Here is an 18533-nt window from a genome sequence, read left to right on the forward strand (position 1 = left end):
TGAGCGAGTTATGAGAGCATAAAACGAGTGTCTGTGTGCATTCAGGCCCGATTGCAATTACACTAAATTAGCATTAACATAAGGGAAACCCACCGAAAAAAACAAAAGACTTAGGACATGAACCCTCCACACCGACAAGGAGAGAGAGAATGAGAGAGAGAGAGGGGAGAGGTGCAGAGTGAAGACCAGAAGCGCATTCCATTTCGGCTTTCGATTAAGCAGATCAAAGGGGACGCAACGGGACGGTTAATACGGTTATTAACAAGTAGCCGCAGTCGACGTTGACTTCAAAGCGCTGCTGCTGCTGCTGCTGTTGCTCTGCTCATTATGCTCTCCAATCGCTCTGCCTCTCTCGCTCGCGCGACACACAGAGAGCAGACAGAGAGAGAGAGAGTGCGCGCTGCTGCTCTCCGCTGCTCTCTGCTGCTCTGCTCTGCCTGTGCCGCTGCTCGCTGCTCGCGCTCTTTGCAGCCAGCGACGACTGCGCAAGGTAAGAGCCAGCTCGGAGCACGATCCACTTTTGAATTGAATTTTTGACTTCGAGCCGAGCGGACGTTCTGAGCGCGTGTGTCGTATCCGATCGAAGTTCTGCCTTATACGAAACCCACAAATCAACCCGCAAATAATATTCACATTTTTTGTTACACATAACAAAATTAAAAATTAATTACATCAAGTTTTCAAGTGCAAAGCAAACACAAATATAAATAAATATCACATGAAAATGTCCCCAAATGCAATCGAATACCATGCAGCAGCGACCCAAAAAGTGCTCTAAACTGTGCTGAAACAGCGACAAAACAACAACAACAAATACGAGTAATAATTTCACACTCAACAAATAGTTCATAAATCCTATGTGAGATTCGCACTGAGAAATGGCAGCCGAACAAATTGCTAAAATGGCTAAAGTGGCTCAACCAAATTCACCGAAAGCAGCCAATAAATGGATTAAACCCGAGCAGAATCGCACACAGCCCCAGCAGGTGAGTTATGCCCAAAAGTAGCCAAACAGTAGCCCAAAAATGAAATATGAAGAGGAACAAATCCCCAAATCCCAAACCCAATCGCGGTCCTCTGTGGAATATCAAAGACAGCCGCTAAAACCGCTCCAAACCCCCAACGCAAAATACAGTAGCACGTCAATTAAAATTAATAGCTTCCGACTTGGGTCTTTGGGTCCGACTTGGGTCGTCGCGGGTCGTGGGTCGCTGAAAACGAAACCGAAATCGAAAAGCCATTCCCCTACAGCTTTATTTGGGGCATTAGCATATATTCGAATGAAATCAATTTGAAAATCCTTTGCAAGGGCATCAAAAAACGAGCTTCAAAATTTGCCTGACTGCGCGAAAGCAGAAACAACAACAAAAAGAGGGCACCGCAAAAGGCAGAAAAAGGGAAAAATAACAGAGGGAAGAAAAACAAAAAGACCGACTACAAAAATTGAGCGGGGGAATGGGTCTTTAAGTGTAGCTAACCGAAAAACCCTCATCAGCAACAACAACAACAAGCGGAGGAACAACAGCAACAACAAGCGGAGGAACAAAAACAACAACAAGAGCAACAGGAACAACAAAGTGCAGGCCGCCTTCGTGCGCCCCACTTCGCGTGAAGAGAGTCTGAATGCGAGCAGTTCAGATCCCCAACCGCATCCACAGCCACTCGACACTGCTCTGCACTCTCCACTCTGCTCTCCACTCTGCTCTCCACTCTACACTCCAATCCAATCCACAAGCGTAGTAGCTACTGTTTTCAAAGTTAAGATCAATGAGTGCGACGTACGTTGCCTTCCTTGGGTTTTTGTAGTTGGCCCGAACCCGAACCCAAACTGGCTCTGTCTCTGCTCCGAACTGCTTTGCAACATGCCGCAAACACACACACACACACACACACACACACACATGAGAGTCGCGGCGGCAAAGTACAAAGCCGAAAACGGCACGGGTTTAGCGCGCTCGGAGTAAAAAGCGATCAGCAGCCAGCCAGCCAGCTAGCCAGCCAGCGGCAGACGTGCGCACAGATCCACACACACAGATACTCGTACCAGAAACGCACACAGCCGAAGATATACAGAGATCAGGCCCGGTCTAATAACGCTACCTCTTCGACTGCCGCTGCTGCTGCGGCACTGGCTACACGTTTTGGCGGCTTCGCTTTTGTTGTTGCCGCCGCCGCTGGCTTGCGGCTTCATTTGAGGCTGCTTCCGAATTACCAGCTCCTCCACTGCTGCTGCGGCTGCTTCAGCCTCTGCCATTCCAGCAATGCAGCAGCAGCAGCAACAGCAGCAGCAGCAGCCACCGCGTTATTTCCCTACCATAAAAAGTATTAAATTGCCCCGCAAACAGGTGTATTTTTATGCCCCGCAGGCAGTGTGATGCAGCAGACAGGAGACAGGGCCAAGTATTGGGGGATTGGTGTTGGTGTTGGTGTTGGTGTTGGGCTTTGGGGTTTCGGGAACTGCAATTATACGCGCCTAGGCTGGCCAGGGCTCGGGCTTGGCTCAATGTTTTCTAAAGCTCAGGCCGCAGGCCATACGATAATGCGCGATTCAGGTGGATTCTGTGAAATATATCAATGCCAATAGCAAGTAATTAGAGACGAAATTCATATTACAACATCCGGAGGATTTTGTTTGCTCCTTTGAAAGTAGCTCAAAGTTATTTCCAGGAACTTTTCAGAGTTTTTCTCGGACTTGAGTGACCCTTTACTTGGTAGCAGTTCTTCCACTCGTATTACTGCATTTATTGATTGATGTAATAGTAAACAAAAGAATCTGATCCACAGTTCCTCAGCTGACTTTCTGCATCCGTTTCGTTGCTACACCCCGATAGAATTTTCCCAAACTTCTTGTTGGTTTCAGTTTTTCCCTTTGCTATTTGATCTGTTTGCTGTTTTAGATAATTATTGTTATTGTTTTTTTTTTGAGAACCACATTCTATACTCTCTACTGTCATAATAATTCTGGCATTTCTCGCGCGCAACCCGAAGCCCGTGCAAAGGCCGAAAGCCGAAAGACCGAAAGCCGGCAAACAACAGAGAACGCGAAGGCGAACGGCGAACGCCGAACGGCGAACGACGAACCGAATGCCGACGCAAGCAAATCAAACAATAACAACAACAGCCAGCAGCCAACAGCCAAGAACTACACGTGCAACGAGAGCAAACGCAACGCAACGCAACGCAACAATAACGGCAACGGAAGTTTATTTATGGCCGAGTCCGGCGATATTTATTTAAGCGTATTCCGATTCCGATAAGACAGCCACGGGGAGAGTTTCGCCGCCACAGGCATATCGGGTGGCTCTCTGAGAGGAGAGTTTGCAGGGGCCATGCCGGCACGATTGTTCTTTGGTTTAGACAAGGTCATTATGGATTATATAATACGGATTTATGAGAGGGGATTATCCAGAGAGGTTCTTTCACTTAGAAGCACATAAAAGGCACATTAGCTGCAGTCTAAATTTGAGCTATTTCCAAGCCAAATCCACCCACAGACAGCCACTCAATCTCCAGCCCGATCCAAATTGCATTTTAATTGGAGGCACACACACACACACACAGACTGCATTTAAGTGGTGCCGCAATCAAATGGAATCAAATCAAATCAATTCCCGTCGCAGCGGTTTGAATTTTTAATAAATGAATTACGAGTGGAGGGAGCAGAAATAAAGAACGCTTAGCGCCACCGAGTCGCTACGTAGAGCTGCCACGGACTGCGACTGCGGCTATGTATTTGCAGCAATTAATAAAAACTGACAATATAATCGGCGCGACAAGTAGTTGGCTGCCAGCCAGCCCCCAGACAGTTCGGGAGAGAGAGAGAGAGAGAGAGAGCGAGCAGGCGAGTTCCTCCTTTGTCGGCATCGCTGCTGGAGCAGCAGCAGCAGCAGCTGGAGGAGGAGCGCTCGAGTGGGGCTGGAAGAGTGTACAAGCCAAAAGCAAAATATTAATAAGCAGTGCCCCGCAATTAATAGCGCAACTTAAGACTCTATATAGGGTAATTAAGCGGCGCTTGTGAACATTTTTCCTTTGGCAACGCCGCCGCCTTGCCGCTCGCTCGTTGCCGCCGGTTTCTGTTTCTCTCTCTCTCTCTCTCTCTCTGTTTCTGTTTCCCCCCCAACAGGTAAACAGCAAGTGCAACGCACGAGTATCTGTATCTACTACCTCTATCTCTGTCTCTCTGTCCCTCTGTCTTCGGGTGTGTGTTTACTCAAACGTAAATCCGCGCACGCACACGTGAAATCTTGTTGTTGTATTTGTATCTCCATCGCTTTGGTTTTTGGTGGTTCATTGTGGCTCCTCGTGTAGTCAGTCGCTGGCGCAGTTGAACTAATCAACAATGGAAACTACTCATCTAATGTCGGAGCGGAGCCCGGGCTCTTGTCAATTTTCGTTGTTTGGCGGCAAACATCACACAAGACGACGGGCCACAAAACGGAGACGGGCGGAAGACACTTAAACCTGTTGTAAGAGCAGAGAAGGTACACAGAGAAGTGGCAGAGACAGAGAGAGAGAGAGAGAGAGAGATACTCGTATTTAGGGAAGAAAAATAAAACAAAATAAAGTTTGTAAGTTCTATAAAATCCCGAAAGAAATGCTAATTTCAGGCATATCTTTCCCCATTTCCTCCACCAACTTACGATCCAATTAAATGCTTTGTTTATAGCAAAGTAAAAGTGCCCTTTGGCTGCCATCCAATAATCCCATCCAAGCCTTAATTATGATGTCCATAGTCAGATGTGAAATTAATTGAAATATCAAATGAATCAAATCAATTCCAATCACAGACAGCATTATCATATTGCTACTCGTATTATGAATATTTTCAACTCGATAACTCTAATAATATAATCCAGATTTATGTGATCTTTGGATGCAAAATCTCGCAGCGGGAACCCGCTCAACGGGCTCTAAATATAGACATCAAATCCTCCAGAGCTGGGCGAATATTTTACAGTCTACGCGCTACCGTTATGCGACTTCTTGGGGTTACATTGTAGGCCTCTATCCGCTGCCCACTCTTCCCCCCCCTGTGTGTGTCATTTGCATTTTCGTCTGCAAATTGTCCGCTGCTTGCGGCGGCAGAGGGCGGCGAAACATCAAAGGCCTATATAAACATTGATTGAAGATTTCTTTACGATTTCTGAATGGTTATTTATGCGGAGGCAAGACCGTAGACAGACTCAGACCCAGACCCAGACCAAAACCAAAACCAAAACTAAATTGACAGACTGACACACTGAGACACTAAAATTGTTGCTGTTGTCGGTCGCTTGTTGTTGCTGTTGTTGTTGTTTCTGCTGGCGGCAAATGCTGTTTGTTGTTGTATTATTAACAAATTGCTGGAAAATAGCTAAACGGAGAACAAAGGGGGGAGGGAGGCAGGGTTGAAGGGGAGAATCGGCGAAAACAACAAAACAAATCGCCGGATAGACCATTTGATTGATGTGTGCAAGTGTCTCTGTGTGCGTGTGTGTGTGTGCTTTATCTCTGTGTGTGTGTGTGTGTGCGACCAAAAGCGACCTTAAGTTCAAAGCCAAGAACGGTACGACGTTGACGTCGCAGCTGACGCTGACGCTGGCGCAGACACTGGCGTTGCAGTCGCAGTCGCAGTCGCTGGTGATTACCACGCGTCAGCGGCCATGACAATGTGAAAATGAAATTTGTTTGACTGGCACTGGCACAGGCACTGGCCCACGGGGCGTATGATTAACAGCAATTTCTTGCCATGTTTGACTAAATACTTTGCTGGTGCTTGAGGGGTAGCCAGAAGGGGTATGCCGGCAGCGTGGTGAGGTTTGTGACCCTAAAGAGTTGAATTATAGAATAACTCTCCTCTGATTGCGAGCTGGATCCATGTGTGATCTACCCATCCTTGCTTTAGGATTCATTTGAAACACTTTTGCATAAGCACCCCAGACTCTAGTTTTCTTTAACTCCAAAATTCTCTCATGTTTCGCGGGTATCTTGCGGTCGGGCATAGCCATTATAACTCTACTTTTACTCTACGAAGCCAACAGCAAACAAAACGCAGAGGGGGGGTGAGTGGTGGAGAAACGAACACAACGAAACGAAACGAAACGACAAACGAAACGAAATGCGGCAAAAATTTCTTTGATCTTTATCGCAAAGCTTCTTGCTCGCATTTTGATCAAAGCAAGTTTTTCCGCCAAAAACAACAGAGGCCTAGAGAGACAGAGAGAGAGAGCAAAGAGAGAGAGGGAGAGGGAGAGGGAGTGGGAGAGGTGTAAGTTATCAACTCAAAATCTAACCGTTCATTTCCTCTCTTTCGCTTCCAGAAAACAGCAACAACGCCGCACCTCTCGCTGCTGCTGCTGCTGCTGCTCGTCGCGCTCTGTCCGCTGCCAGACGCCAATGCCAATGCCAGCAGCAGCAGCAGCAGCGGCAGCCTGGAAACCTTTGCCGTGGCCGCCGCCAGCACCAGCCTGGACAAGGACCACGAGCAAGCAGTGCGCCAGCGTGCACGCCCAGCCATGGAGACCAGCATGAACATGATCCAGCGGAACTACATGGTGATGCATCCGGCGAGCAGCGGCAGCGGCAGCGGCAGTCACTCCACGACGGACCACAGTCGCTCCCTGAAGCGTGCGGCACTGACCAACTCCAGCATCACCTGCAACGATGGCACCCATGCGGGCTTCTACCTCCGCAAGCAGCCCAGCTCCAAGAAGTGGATCGTCTTCCTCGAGGGCGGCTGGCACTGCTTCGATGTGCGCTCGTGCCGTGCACGTTGGCTGCGACTGCGACACCTCATGACCTCCTCCCAGTGGCCAGAGACAAGAGACGGTGAGTACCCACAGACAGAGAGAGCGAAACAGCTGATGCTAATCCCTATTCTCCCTTCCCTTCCCTTCCCTTCCAGTTGGAGGCATTCTGTCTCCCCATGCCGAGGAGAATCCCTACTGGCACAATGCCAACCACGTGCTCATTCCGTACTGCAGCAGCGACTCGTGGTCGGGCACGCGCACGGAGCCGGACACCAGCGACAGGGAGAACAGATGGCGCTTCATGGGTGCCCTGATCCTGCGCCAAGTCATTGCCGACCTCATCCCACTGGGCCTGGGCCGTGTGCCGGGCGGAGAGCTGCTTCTGGTTGGCTCCTCTGCCGGTGGCCTGGGGGTGATGCTGAATCTGGATCGCATTCGGGACTTTCTGGTCAATGAGCGGCAGCTGCAGGTCACGGTGCGGGGAGTGAGCGATTCGGGATGGTTCCTCGACCGCGAGCCCTACACACCCGCGGCGGTGGCCTCCAGCGAGTCTGTGCGTCAAGGCTGGAAGCTGTGGCAAGGCCTGCTGCCCGAGGACTGCACCAAGGCACATCCCACGGAGCCCTGGCGCTGCTACTTCGGCTATCGCCTCTATCCCACACTGAAGAGTAAGTCACGAGAGCATCCCTCAGTCCAGAGAATCCTTCTAACTCCATTTCTTTCCCCCTGCAGCTCCTCTCTTCGTCTTCCAGTGGCTCTTCGATGAGGCACAGATGCGCGCGGACAACGTGGGTGCTCCGGTGACGCCCCAGCAGTGGAACTACATCCACGAGATGGGCGGCGCCCTGCGCTCCTCCCTGGACAACGTGAGTGCCGTGTTCGCACCCAGCTGCATCGGCCATGCGGTGCTCTCGAAGCGGGATTGGGTCAACATTAAGATCGATGACATCTCCCTGCCCTCCGCCCTGCGCTGCTGGGAGCACTCGACACGCCGCAAGCGCAACGAAAAGCTGAAACGCTCCACGGAGGCCTCCACGGCAGTCGGGCAGCATCCGCACCCGAACAACCAAAGACACCAGCGACACCGCCAGCGCCAGCAGCGGCAGAAGCAGAAGCAGAACAATGTGGCACAGTCGACGGAGCAGCAGCCCCGGAAGCACAATCACCTGAGCAAGGAGCAGAGGGAGGAGCGCAAGCGGCTGCGACAGGAGCAGCGACAGAGGCGCAAGCAGCGCCGCAGGCAGCAGCACAAGCAGCAGGCAGAGGGTAGGGCCAAGAACAACAACAACAACAACAAGCCGAAGAGCAATGCCAGCGATACGCACAAGCAGCGACGCCGCCAGCCACCACTGACGCCGGAAGAGCGACAGGAGCAGCGCCAGCGCCGCCGCAAAGCGCGCAGCAGCAGCAGCAGCAGCAACAGCAACAGATGCAAATGCAACACGAACAACCGGCCGCTGGAGGGGTAGAGGGTGCAGATGCACTCGGAGAGCCCCAGAAGCGGCGTTCATCGAACAATGCCTCCGCCTCCAAGCCAAAGAAGCGTCCAAGGGTGCCACGTGTGCCGGAAAAGTGCGGCCTACGGCTGCTGGAGCGCTGCTCCTGGCCGCAGTGCAATCACTCCTGCCCCACGCTGACCAATCCGCTGACGGGCGAGGAGATGCGCTTCCTGGAGCTGCTCACCTCATTCGGCCTGGACATTGAGGCTGTGGCAGCGGCACTCGGCGTCGACATGCACACCCTCAACAACATGGAGCGAACGGAGTTGGTCAATCTGCTCACCCAACAAGTGAGCTGAGCGGAGCGAAAGGAGCATCCCCCCTGTAAATAGTAAATAGGTTTGTACATAGATATATGTAGATATAGCTAGAGCCGCTTTGTACATACCACAACAACAACAACAACAACAAAAACATCCAAAAAAAGAAAAAAAAAGAAAAAATCATCCCCCAAGCGGAGCTAAACTCCAATTCCTAGAACACGCCAAGAAAACCAAGAAAAAAGACATGCAAAAAGGTAACCCAGTAATTAAGCAGACAAATATTTATACAACTAGTTTTCCCCCACTCCAACTCGAACTGCAAAACTCGTACATTCACACACACACACACACACTCATATTTATTCATTCGCATTCAACACACACACACAACCAACAACCAACAACCAACAACCAACACGAGCACGAGCCGAAAGGATAATCTGCGTAACGAGAAACTAAACACAAAATGCAACCACAAGACTGTTTTATGTTTTTTTTTAAATATACACATAATATACATATATAAATATATAGCGATACACGATAATAATGAATTTTGATATAATTTATTTGATAATTTTATGGGCTGCCCGGCCCCAGAGGACGGTACTTGGCTACTGTCCAGACTGTACTTCAGTTTGATTGTTTTTATTTTATTTGCATCAGTTTTTCACCTACCTCAGGATCAGTAAAGAATGAAATTGAATCGATAGACAGAGCTGCCTTTAAACATACACATAAAATAGATGGAACACACAAATAATAACAAATATCAATCATTGCGTACCTGTGCAACGACAAATCAAATACAAATCAAATACCTTAATTACTTACTTAATAATTACCCGCATTCCGTTCAAAATAATGTTACTTAAACTTACTTTTAAAACCAATAACGAGACGAGAAAGAGCAACAAGCGAGGCGAAGCAAAAGTGAACAAATCGAATATCAAAATAAAGAAACTAATTTTAGCAATGTTTGTAAAGAATTTATAGATACATAAACCTAAACGAAAAATCCCACAAAAATAAACACTAAACCCCCTTAATTTTAATATACGTTTCCCCTAGTGATGTAAGCCCCAATTCCCTGTACAGAACTGGTTGAAGTTTAGCCCTAAGAATTGTTGTACTTAAACCCTTTGATAATTTTATACTATGTCTACCACGAAGCGAAGTAGTGTCCAAAGCTAATTGACTTGTTACAACCATTAGCTCTTGTTCGCAGTGTTCACATTGAACTGAACTGATCACTGATCACTGATTACCATCAAGATGGTAGCACACTTGACGGAGCATAATCATACCAACAACAGCCACAATAAACAAGCAAAATAATCTTAACCAAACAATTTGTTCTACTTTGGGTTATTTGTTACAGTGAAAAATTGAATGGAATGGTTTCCATCTCTCAGACAAACTTCCCTTTTGCAAGCAGAAACTGTTGAATACTTTTGCGCTGCATCTTTTATATCCTTAAACCTTTCTCTACGCCTTGAATCCCACTACATATACGATCGCAGAATGTTTGAACTAGCAGCTAGGAACTAGGAGAAATACATGGGATGCTAGGGAGCATTTCAATGCAATATTTATAATATTTTGTGGGAACTGATGAGCATGAAAGCAGCAGAAATTTATTGCTGTAGGGATCTTTCACGCATATTAGGAATTCACAGACTCCTGTGGTTGATTCAACAGTTCAAATTTAACATTCGAGAGAGAGAATGATAGAGGTAAATTTTAAATGATTTATTTATGCTTTTAGCAGCAGCTTCACCTTCGACATGCTGTCTCACATGCCTGCTTGGTGCACCACCGATTGTCATTACCCCCACAGCCCTTGTACTCCATTTGGATGCAAGTCCTGTTCAGTGCCGCATTGTAGTTCCACATGACTCGGTTGGCCTGCTTTTTGCACTTCCGCTTGCTGTTATTTCCCTGATCCATCAATCCAACGCATTTTGGGGTACCTAAGCACACACACAGAGATAAATTAAATAAACCTGAGGAGCAATCAAGAGAAGATCCATCAACCTACGAGGCTTTCCCTTGCAGTTTTGGGCGGCAACCAAATCCACGACCAAGTACATCACCAGTACAAGGCTCACGATGATCAGCGTGGAAGTGCGCATTGTGGCAGGGATCAGAAGAGGGAGTGGGAGCTCTGATGTCTGGATATTCCAATAATGGAATAAAGACTCAATGGTTCTGCTGTGGGTCTTTATAAAGCCCTGTTTCAATAAATCACGACATTGTTCTCAGCGATAAGAAATCTGTTTTTAGCTCACAAGTGTTTTTTTCGACGATCCAAAAATAAAGCTCGGGAAGAGCATTATTGTCAACATTGTGTCTAAAAACGAGAAGGGACGTGTGAGACGCTTCTTACGCGCCACAACTTTTATACCCGGTACTCAGTACTACATCTGTACCTTAGCGGTTTTTTGTCATATTTTGCATTTTTTCTTCATCTGTCTTCCACATCCACAACTCTTCTCACGCCAACACTCACTCTTTTAGCTCGCCACCCACCCCCAGAGCCACACTCTGCAGAGCCACGGCAGAGGCCGTACACTGCAGAAACAGAGTGTGGTTTAGACACTGGAAATTAATTTCTTCATTCTGGATATCACCCAATTCGATGATCTGATAGATATGGTCATTCCCTACGGAATGGCGTTTTTAGTTTTCTTTTATCTTCAAAATTGTAGCTAATGGTCTCTGAGTACTAGGCGCTCATCAAGACGGACAGACGGACGGACAGACAGACATGTACATATGTATATATAGTTCATGGGGTCGGAAAGGTTTCCTTCTTTGCGTTACAAACATCATTTATTCCCCGCAAATACAATATACCCTATTTACTCTCGAGTACCGGGTATAATAAGTAGAATAAGTGAACGCTCCGTAAACTGATTTAAATGATGTTGTTTCTTTGCTTCTTTTATAAGTTGAGAGTGGAAATCTTTTACCATTGCCTGGGCAGCAGAAAACTTAATTAGTGTTGTAACCCATGCAGTACACCCCGTAGATATAGCATGACCTATTTTGTTTGTTAATATACAGAACAGGTCACCGGACAATGGCATTATTCAGACTTTTGTGTTATGTTAACTACCGAAAAAGTCCTATATAAGCCCTGAAATCTGAACGATTCAACAGTTCAAATCGAACATTCGACCCAAGCCTTGTAGAAATGAAGTTCATTTTGGTTTTGGCTTGTCTGGCCCTCTATGTGGCCCACACTGCTGCCCAGGACAACTGTCGCGGACGTCCCGGTAAGTGAAAATGATTTGATTGTCTGCAGGACATTATTCTCATGCTTGTTATGCAGTGTTCCAGGTGTGCACTGGCGGCAAGGATGAAGGCAACAACCGTCATTGGTCGTGTCCTCCCAGATTCATGAATGAAATGTGGTGGTACAACTCTCGCGCCAGGGAGTGCCAAAAGATGAGATATTTGGGCTGTGGCGGCAACAACAATCGCTATTGCTCCCTCGACAGTTGCCGCAGGAAGTGCCGCTAAAAGTAGCCCGCGCTCCTGTCCCTGATTCCCACAATAAATAAACATTAACTTTTCACAGCACATTTTTGACTATCATTGTTTTTGGTAGATGAATGGCAGAAAGAGCAGCGGTCCGTTCCATTGTTAAATTTGCGTTTAAGTAAACTTTGCGCAACGTTTTGTATTTTTTGTAAAACAAAAAGAGAACAAAGCCAGCAGTAGGTATTGAGTGCAAGTCGAATACAGAGGCTGCTGCCACATTACCCCTTTGACTTTTAGTGACCTTTGCAAAAGGATGCAAAATTCTGAATACCTTTATAGAATACCTTTTCCTCGTATTTATAGAACTTATTCTTGTCGTTTTGTTAACACCAAGAAATGGTTACCCCATTGTATGGCCAATATTCAGCCTTTTGTGGAGATAATTTTGATGTACGACCGAAGAGCTAGAATCCTATAAATAAAGCCTGTAAAGTGCACGAATAAACAGTTCAAATCTGCTGCCGTTGAGTATGAAGTTCATATGGATTTTCGCTGGCCTGGCACTTTTTGTGGCCCACAAGACTTATGCCCAGGTGTACTGCGCTGGGCGACCCGGTAGGTAGCGATGATTTTCCAGCTTTAAAATTTAAAAGCTAATATGTTTCCGTAGGCATACAGTTGTGCAAGGGCCTCAAGGATGAAGGCAATAACATCCGTGAGTCGTGTCATACCAGAGCCATGAGAGAAATGTGGTGGTACAACGCTCGCATCAATGACTGCGAAAAGATGAGGTTTCTGGGCTGTAATGGCAACAACAACCGCTACTGCTCCCTCGGCAGCTGTCGGAGTAGGTGCAAACGCAACTAGGAGGGTGTGGGGGTGGCATTTAATAAATTATAAAGCACCAGCATACAGAAGACACCATTTTTATCTATGTTTTGCTTGTCAGAATTGCAAGTGCAGCCGAATGCGTATTTCAAATTCGATATGCATTTCAAACACCCACACTGTCACTCTATCGATAGCTGATAAAAACAATCGCTAAACGTGACAGACCCAACTGCTGGCTTCATAGCACTGCACCAGTTTTGACTACGAAATTGAGTTCATTGTATATCCACGGTATGTCGGTATGCAATGGTATATTTATAGCATTTCTTCCGCCTATTAAATTAAATTTTTAAGGTATATTTAATAATATAGGGTATCCATCCTCCCATACGCATGTTTTACAAATGTCCCTCGACATTTCGCACGGAATAAGCAACATTTAGTACCCTTGGAGGGATGGATATCCTCGAATCGAAGAAATTTGGTAAATCTCTGGCTCGAATCAGTGCAAAAAAATTCGATCTGTGTTGGTAAGCCATCTCAACGAAATTGTACAGACTATAAATACCCAGAATGAATCCAAATCGGTATATAGTTCGCTTTGCGATACGTTTTGTTTGTTCAAAAACAAAAAAGAACAAAGCAAGCAATGGATATCGATTGCAAGTCGTACCAAACAGAAGCTGCCCCACCTTACCCCTTTAAATCTTAGTTCTACAAATGGCCTTCCGGAAAAGTTGTGGGATGCAAATTCCGATTCAAGATGCAAGAAACAAGAACCTTGAAACACACAAAAAAACTGAAAGACTACCACAAATCTCCCAAAATTCATTTGGATTTCATTTGGAAGTTCATTTGGATTTTTGCTGCCCTCGCACTTTTTGTGCCCCAAAACACTTATGCCCAGGTAATCGTTGTACGGCCCAGATTTGCCACAACGATCCATGATGATGACCGCGCTGCGAGAATGCTGATGACTGAATGCAGAAACGCTTCCCTTCTTATTATTATTGAAGCGTTGAGACACATATGTACATCCATCTATCCGTTGAGGAGATATTTCCAGATGTACATACATACATATGTATGATTATTCGCCCTTATCATTATTGATGATGACCTGAGAGTTACAATCGATTGTGTATATAAGAAAATATAAGTTGATATCGGAGAGTCCACTGACACTCTTATGTATGTACTACCGAAGAGCTGGAATCGGCCGTGAATAGATCCTATATAAAGCCTGTATCGCTCACGATTAAACAGTCCAAATCTGTTGCCGTTGAGATGAAGTTCATTTGGATTTTTGCTGCCCTGTCCCTTTTTGAGGCTCACAACGCTTTTGCCCAGGTGTACTGCGCTGGGCGGCCCGGTATGTATAGATGATTTTTAATCTTTAAGTCTTAAAAGTTTCTTTAGACTTTAGACAGAGGTGCAACGGTCTCAGGGATGAAGGCAACAACAACCATGAGTCGTGTCATCCCAGAGCCATGAGAGAAATGTGGTGGTACAACGCTCGCATCAATGACTGCGAAAAGATGAGGTTTCTCGGCTGTAATGGCAACAACAACCGTTACTGCTCCCGAGGCAGCTGTCGCAATAGGTGCAAACGCCACTAGGAGGCTGTAGGGGGTGGCACTTAATAAATAATACAACAATTTTCTTCGATGTTTTGTTAAAGTGCATTTCAAACATTTCAAATTCGATATACATTTTAAACAACCAACTGTCACCCTATCGATAGCTGATAAAACAATCGCTAAACCTGGCAACCATAACAGCTGTCTTCATGTCATTGCACCAATGTGATCATTACGGTATATTAGTTTTAGATTACGAAATTTCAGTTTTTGACTACGAAATTTCAGTTTTGACTACGAAATTGAGTTCATTGTATATTTACGGTTTCGGTATATAATGGTATATCTAATGAATTTCTTCCGCCTATTAAATTCAATTTATAAGGTATATTCAATAATATAGGGTATCGAAATTTCCATACGCATGTGAGCGGCATTGTTTCTCAACATTTTGCACGCACTAAGCAAGATTTAGTACCCTTGGAGGGATGGGTATCCTCGAATTGAAGAAATTTTGGGAATAACTGGCTCCAATCAATGCAACAACATTCTATCTGTGTTGGTAAGCCATCTCAAAAAAATTATGCAGATAGCGAGAATATATCTAGATCGATATACATACATATGTATGTATATACAGAGAAGGCATACGAAGAGGTTAAAAACATGTCAGTCTAAGAAAAAGTCCTTATTACTGTTTGAGATCAGCTTTGAAAATTAAATGTTAATATTAATTTATGAAAATAGGGTATTCAAGTGCCCATACTACACTATACCTATCTGTTGACAAGCAGCAAATTGTCAAATGACGTTGCATTCCGTTCCCAATCATGTTTTTGTTGGTTGACCTATTTAGTTTTAAGCTTAATTTGGAAACATTCCAAGAAAAGGAAGTCGTGAAAACTAGCCACTCTTGTGGAGAATTGATTGATAAAGCGGATAAAATTATGGTTTTAGCGCGGAGACTCCTAACTATCCAGTAATATCATTACATTAAAATTAAAGTTAAAAAATTTAAAGTTACGGTATATTTACAGTATATTTTGAAGATTCAATGGTATATTTTGGTATATTTACGAGGGTCTGTCGGTATATTGTATCGATAATTCCGCGGTCACACTGCACTGCACGTAACTTTTGGCCAAACAATTTTAAAAATTTTGATAATAAATAATGATAATACTGAATAAAGGCTCACTCCTCAGGCAGATCCTACGGCGCTGTCACAGCGAAGGTGAGTAACATAAAATAATTGACTGGAATCATCAATGGTAACGCTTGCGTTTGGTTTTAGTGGCTGCCTGCAGCAAGGTCAGTAGCCCCTTGACTGCATTCTTTGGAAAGTGGCCGGAAGCGGAGCAGCAGGAGTTTGTCCAACACATGCGCATCATCCCGGACTTCATCAGCGAAGCGGAGGAACAACAGCTCCACGAAGAGGTTGAGCCGTACATGAACCGCCTGCGCTACGAGTTCGACCACTGGGACGACGTGAGCACACACAAAAACAACAGCAGACCGGCTCGGAGTTTATGTATTTCTATCTTACAGGCCATACACGGTTTCAGGGAGACTGAGCGCAAAAAGTGGTATCCACATAACCGCGATGTCCTAGAGCGTGTGCGCCAAGTGGCCTTCGATGGAGCCATTATGCCTTACATCCATGTGCTGGATCTTGCCGCTGACGGTGTCATCAAGCCGCACGTCGACAGCACGAGGGTAAGCACACCCCGATCTACTGCCCAAGCGAAACTAACATCATTCCAATTTACAGTACTGCGGCACCACGATCTCGGGCATCAGCCTGCTCAGCGACAGCGTAATGCGGCTCGTGCGCACCGATGCCCAGAAGTACCAGCAGCCCAGCACAGAGATAGCGACGGAAGCCAAGAGCCCCGACTCTGATGCAGTATATGGCCATCGGCGTTTTCCAGAGGCATTTCTGGAGGATGGTTTCTACGCAGATCTGCTGCTGCCGAGGCGCTCGCTCTACATAATGTGCCACACGGCTCGCTACAACTTCACCCATGAGATACTGGCCAAGGAGCAATCTGCGTTCCTCGGCACACCCATCCCTAAGGCACGTCGCATATCCATCATTTGCCGCAACGATCCATGATGATGACTGCCTTGCACGAATGCGGAAACGCTTCCCTTCCTATTATTATTGAAGCGTTGAGACACATACATATATTCATCTATCCGTTGAGGAGATATTTCTAAATGGAAAAAATTTCGTTTTCTTTTAAAAACCTAGTCTAGTCGCTCCTATTGTTAGTTGTACATATGTTTGATTATTCCCCGTTATCACTATTGATGATGACCTGAAAGTTACAATCGACCGTGTATATAAAAAATATAAGTTGATTTCAACGGACTGAGAGTCCACACAGACCATAATTTGATATTTGTAAGACATTCTGTTGATGCTTCTGGGGCTGCCTAGCGAGTTCATAGAGTTTATTTTTGTTCAGTAACTGCATGATAATGGACGCTTATTGCCTGCCCAAACATTCTCCTCAATGTTACAAATTAAGCAAAAAGTCGTACGAAGAATTGTAAGCAGAATCCTAGAAACTTTTTCCATTATGTTTTCTTAATGGAATTAATGCAAAGCCGGCTGCAACAATCTAGTCGCACGACAAATAATACTTTGAGAGATCTGTTCATGAATACATTTATCCAAAGCCGGCAACAATCTTTGATTTAATCCCTTGTGTGCCATGAAAAACCAAAACCTTTGGTGACAGCTGTAAAACTGAAAGTGAAAGGTGTATTGGTGCGGCCTTTGTTAGCGGGCAGATTGGTCAGCGACTGCTGCTGCTGCTGCTGCTGCTGGCGGTAACATCTTGGCCAGCCTGAGACAGGACACTACCGAATTGCATAAACAATGAGAGGTTACGTAAAAACGTATTTGTGAGTGTGTAAAATCCCTATGCATCCTACGTATCTGCACTCGTGACTAGCATTCCCTTGCCCGAGCAATTTGCGCCAACATTTCTTGCAGTAAATCAACAAAAGAGCGATAGGGTCCAGGTAGGGGACAATGGACTCTGCTGTCTTACATACAAATTGCATTTAGAGCGCACACAGGACGCATGCAACTGTGCCCAACACAGAAGTCCTGCGGCGCTTTGTCCTGTGCCCAGGCGATAAGCATCTGCAGCGCCGCTGTCCAAGTGTCGCTTCCATCCAGAAAAGGCGCTTAAAAGGCATGACTCTGCGGGGACACATCGAAACTAATGGCCCACCGTGTGAGAGAGAATAGCTACTAAGTCGTAAATAGCGACACCAAAAGTGCTTAGTGATGAATCGCAGAGGTGCGCTGGTTGATACGAAACTCCAACTATGAGTAAAACTTTGCCAACCAAAACAGAAAGGCTTACCTCGTGGTGTTGAATAATCTTTGCTGCTTCCTGTTATTGCGCTGCAGCAGCTGTTGCATATTTGTCCTGCTTCCTCCTTTTCCTTTAATGTTTTCACACACAAAAAAAAAAACAATTTAAATAAATTAACATGCACAAGACCTTGTGGCCTAAAGAAAATGAAAAGCTACTTAAATTCGATCTGCATTAATCGCACTGATGATACAAGTAATTTCACAAGAAACAAATTATTTGGGCACCTTTGCACGTGCGTTGCATTTTCGCGCACACCGCTGAACTTTTAATTGACCGAAGAACCGGTGGAGAACTGAGAATGCTTTGATAAGAGTGCAAGCGTCTGCAGCTCAAAGCAATAAATCGGCCTTCGTTTCTTATCTCTCGTAATCTCAGAGCAAGAACGAGAGCGAAAGTTTGTGGCCGAGCAGTGCATTTGTGTGTGTGGGTGATCGCAGAGAAACGAGAGACCGTGGTAAATTGCAAGCTGTGATAAGAGCGCATCAGCGTCGGCTCAAAGCTTTTCCCTCTCGCAGCAAAAATCGAAAGTTCGTGGCCGAGCTTGAGAGTCGTATGCATGTATGCATGTATTTATGCACATATGTAAGTCATGTCACGAAAGTGGATAGTGAGAGCTATCAAAGCTAATCAAAGCTTGGTAATGGAAGTTCTTTCTGGTGGCATGTGTCAATTATTTTAATGCTGCGTTCCGCTATTTTACAAACATTTTATTATTTAAAAAAATTTACATACTGAATACAAAGCT

At 45.7% G+C, this 18533-nt stretch overlaps 5 protein-coding genes across 5 annotated transcripts; 4 read left to right on the forward strand and 1 right to left on the reverse strand.

Moving 5' to 3' along the window:
- Positions 1 to 680: 680 nt before the first annotated feature.
- On the forward strand, positions 681 to 9834 carry LOC117894840 (palmitoleoyl-protein carboxylesterase NOTUM). Its single transcript, XM_034802088.1, is given in 5 exon segments — positions 681 to 986; positions 6300 to 6807; positions 6884 to 7396; positions 7461 to 8125; positions 8128 to 9834. Coding segments are annotated over 5 exon segments (2193 nt in total). The 5' UTR covers positions 681 to 878; the 3' UTR covers positions 8527 to 9834.
- Positions 9835 to 10256: 422 nt separating this feature from the next.
- LOC117893358 (kunitz-type U15-theraphotoxin-Hhn1r) lies at positions 10257 to 10625 on the reverse strand. Its single transcript, XM_034799949.1, has 2 exons — positions 10532 to 10625; positions 10257 to 10463 (listed from the first exon to the last, which is right to left on the reverse strand). The coding sequence occupies exons 1-2, from the start codon at positions 10623 to 10625 to the stop codon at positions 10267 to 10269; spliced, it is 291 nt and encodes a 96-aa protein (XP_034655840.1). The 3' UTR covers positions 10257 to 10266.
- Positions 10626 to 11679: 1054 nt separating this feature from the next.
- On the forward strand, positions 11680 to 12018 carry LOC117894850 (male accessory gland serine protease inhibitor-like). The gene is made up of 2 exons (XM_034802106.1): positions 11680 to 11771; positions 11828 to 12018. Exons 1-2 carry the CDS (start codon positions 11690 to 11692, stop codon positions 12016 to 12018), a joined length of 273 nt encoding a protein of 90 aa, XP_034657997.1. The 5' UTR covers positions 11680 to 11689.
- Positions 12019 to 12508: 490 nt separating this feature from the next.
- Positions 12509 to 14429, forward strand: LOC117893359 (BPTI/Kunitz domain-containing protein-like). The gene is made up of 3 exons (XM_034799950.1): positions 12509 to 12594; positions 12650 to 12826; positions 14230 to 14429. The coding sequence occupies exons 1-3, from the start codon at positions 12510 to 12512 to the stop codon at positions 14427 to 14429; spliced, it is 462 nt and encodes a 153-aa protein (XP_034655841.1). The 5' UTR covers position 12509.
- Positions 14430 to 15492: 1063 nt separating this feature from the next.
- On the forward strand, positions 15493 to 16760 carry LOC117894845 (alpha-ketoglutarate-dependent dioxygenase alkB homolog 7, mitochondrial). The gene is made up of 4 exons (XM_034802101.1): positions 15493 to 15624; positions 15685 to 15878; positions 15939 to 16106; positions 16162 to 16760. The coding sequence occupies exons 1-4, from the start codon at positions 15564 to 15566 to the stop codon at positions 16504 to 16506; spliced, it is 768 nt and encodes a 255-aa protein (XP_034657992.1). The 5' UTR covers positions 15493 to 15563; the 3' UTR covers positions 16507 to 16760.
- Positions 16761 to 18533: the final 1773 nt, after the last annotated feature.

Source organism: Drosophila subobscura, chromosome J (genome assembly GCF_008121235.1).
Source record: "Drosophila subobscura isolate 14011-0131.10 chromosome J, UCBerk_Dsub_1.0, whole genome shotgun sequence".
Lineage (NCBI taxonomy): Eukaryota > Metazoa > Arthropoda > Insecta > Diptera > Drosophilidae > Drosophila > Drosophila subobscura.

Excerpts from the sequence above, each read along its gene's own strand:
- LOC117894850 (XM_034802106.1), top strand. The coding sequence starts at position 11,690 with ATGAAGTTCATTTTGGTTTTGGCTTGTCTGGCCCTCTATGTGGCCCAC. Across the intron at positions 11,772-11,827 it reads CAACTGTCGCGGACGTCCCG|TGTTCCAGGTGTGCACTGGC; the intron begins GTAAGTGAAAAT and ends CTTGTTATGCAG.
- LOC117894845 (XM_034802101.1), top strand. The coding sequence starts at position 15,564 with ATGATAATACTGAATAAAGGCTCACTCCTCAGGCAGATCCTACGGCGC. Across the intron at positions 15,625-15,684 it reads ACGGCGCTGTCACAGCGAAG|TGGCTGCCTGCAGCAAGGTC; the intron begins GTGAGTAACATA and ends GTTTGGTTTTAG. Across the intron at positions 16,107-16,161 it reads CGCACGTCGACAGCACGAGG|TACTGCGGCACCACGATCTC; the intron begins GTAAGCACACCC and ends TCCAATTTACAG.
- LOC117893358 (XM_034799949.1), bottom strand. The coding sequence starts at position 10,625 with ATGCGCACTTCCACGCTGATCATCGTGAGCCTTGTACTGGTGATGTAC. Across the intron at positions 10,464-10,531 it reads AAACTGCAAGGGAAAGCCTC|GTACCCCAAAATGCGTTGGA; the intron begins GTAGGTTGATGG and ends GTGTGTGCTTAG.
- LOC117893359 (XM_034799950.1), top strand. The coding sequence starts at position 12,510 with ATGAAGTTCATATGGATTTTCGCTGGCCTGGCACTTTTTGTGGCCCAC. Across the intron at positions 12,595-12,649 it reads GTACTGCGCTGGGCGACCCG|GCATACAGTTGTGCAAGGGC; the intron begins GTAGGTAGCGAT and ends ATGTTTCCGTAG. Across the intron at positions 12,827-14,229 it reads CTCCCTCGGCAGCTGTCGGA|ACTTTAGACAGAGGTGCAAC; the intron begins GTAGGTGCAAAC and ends AAGTTTCTTTAG.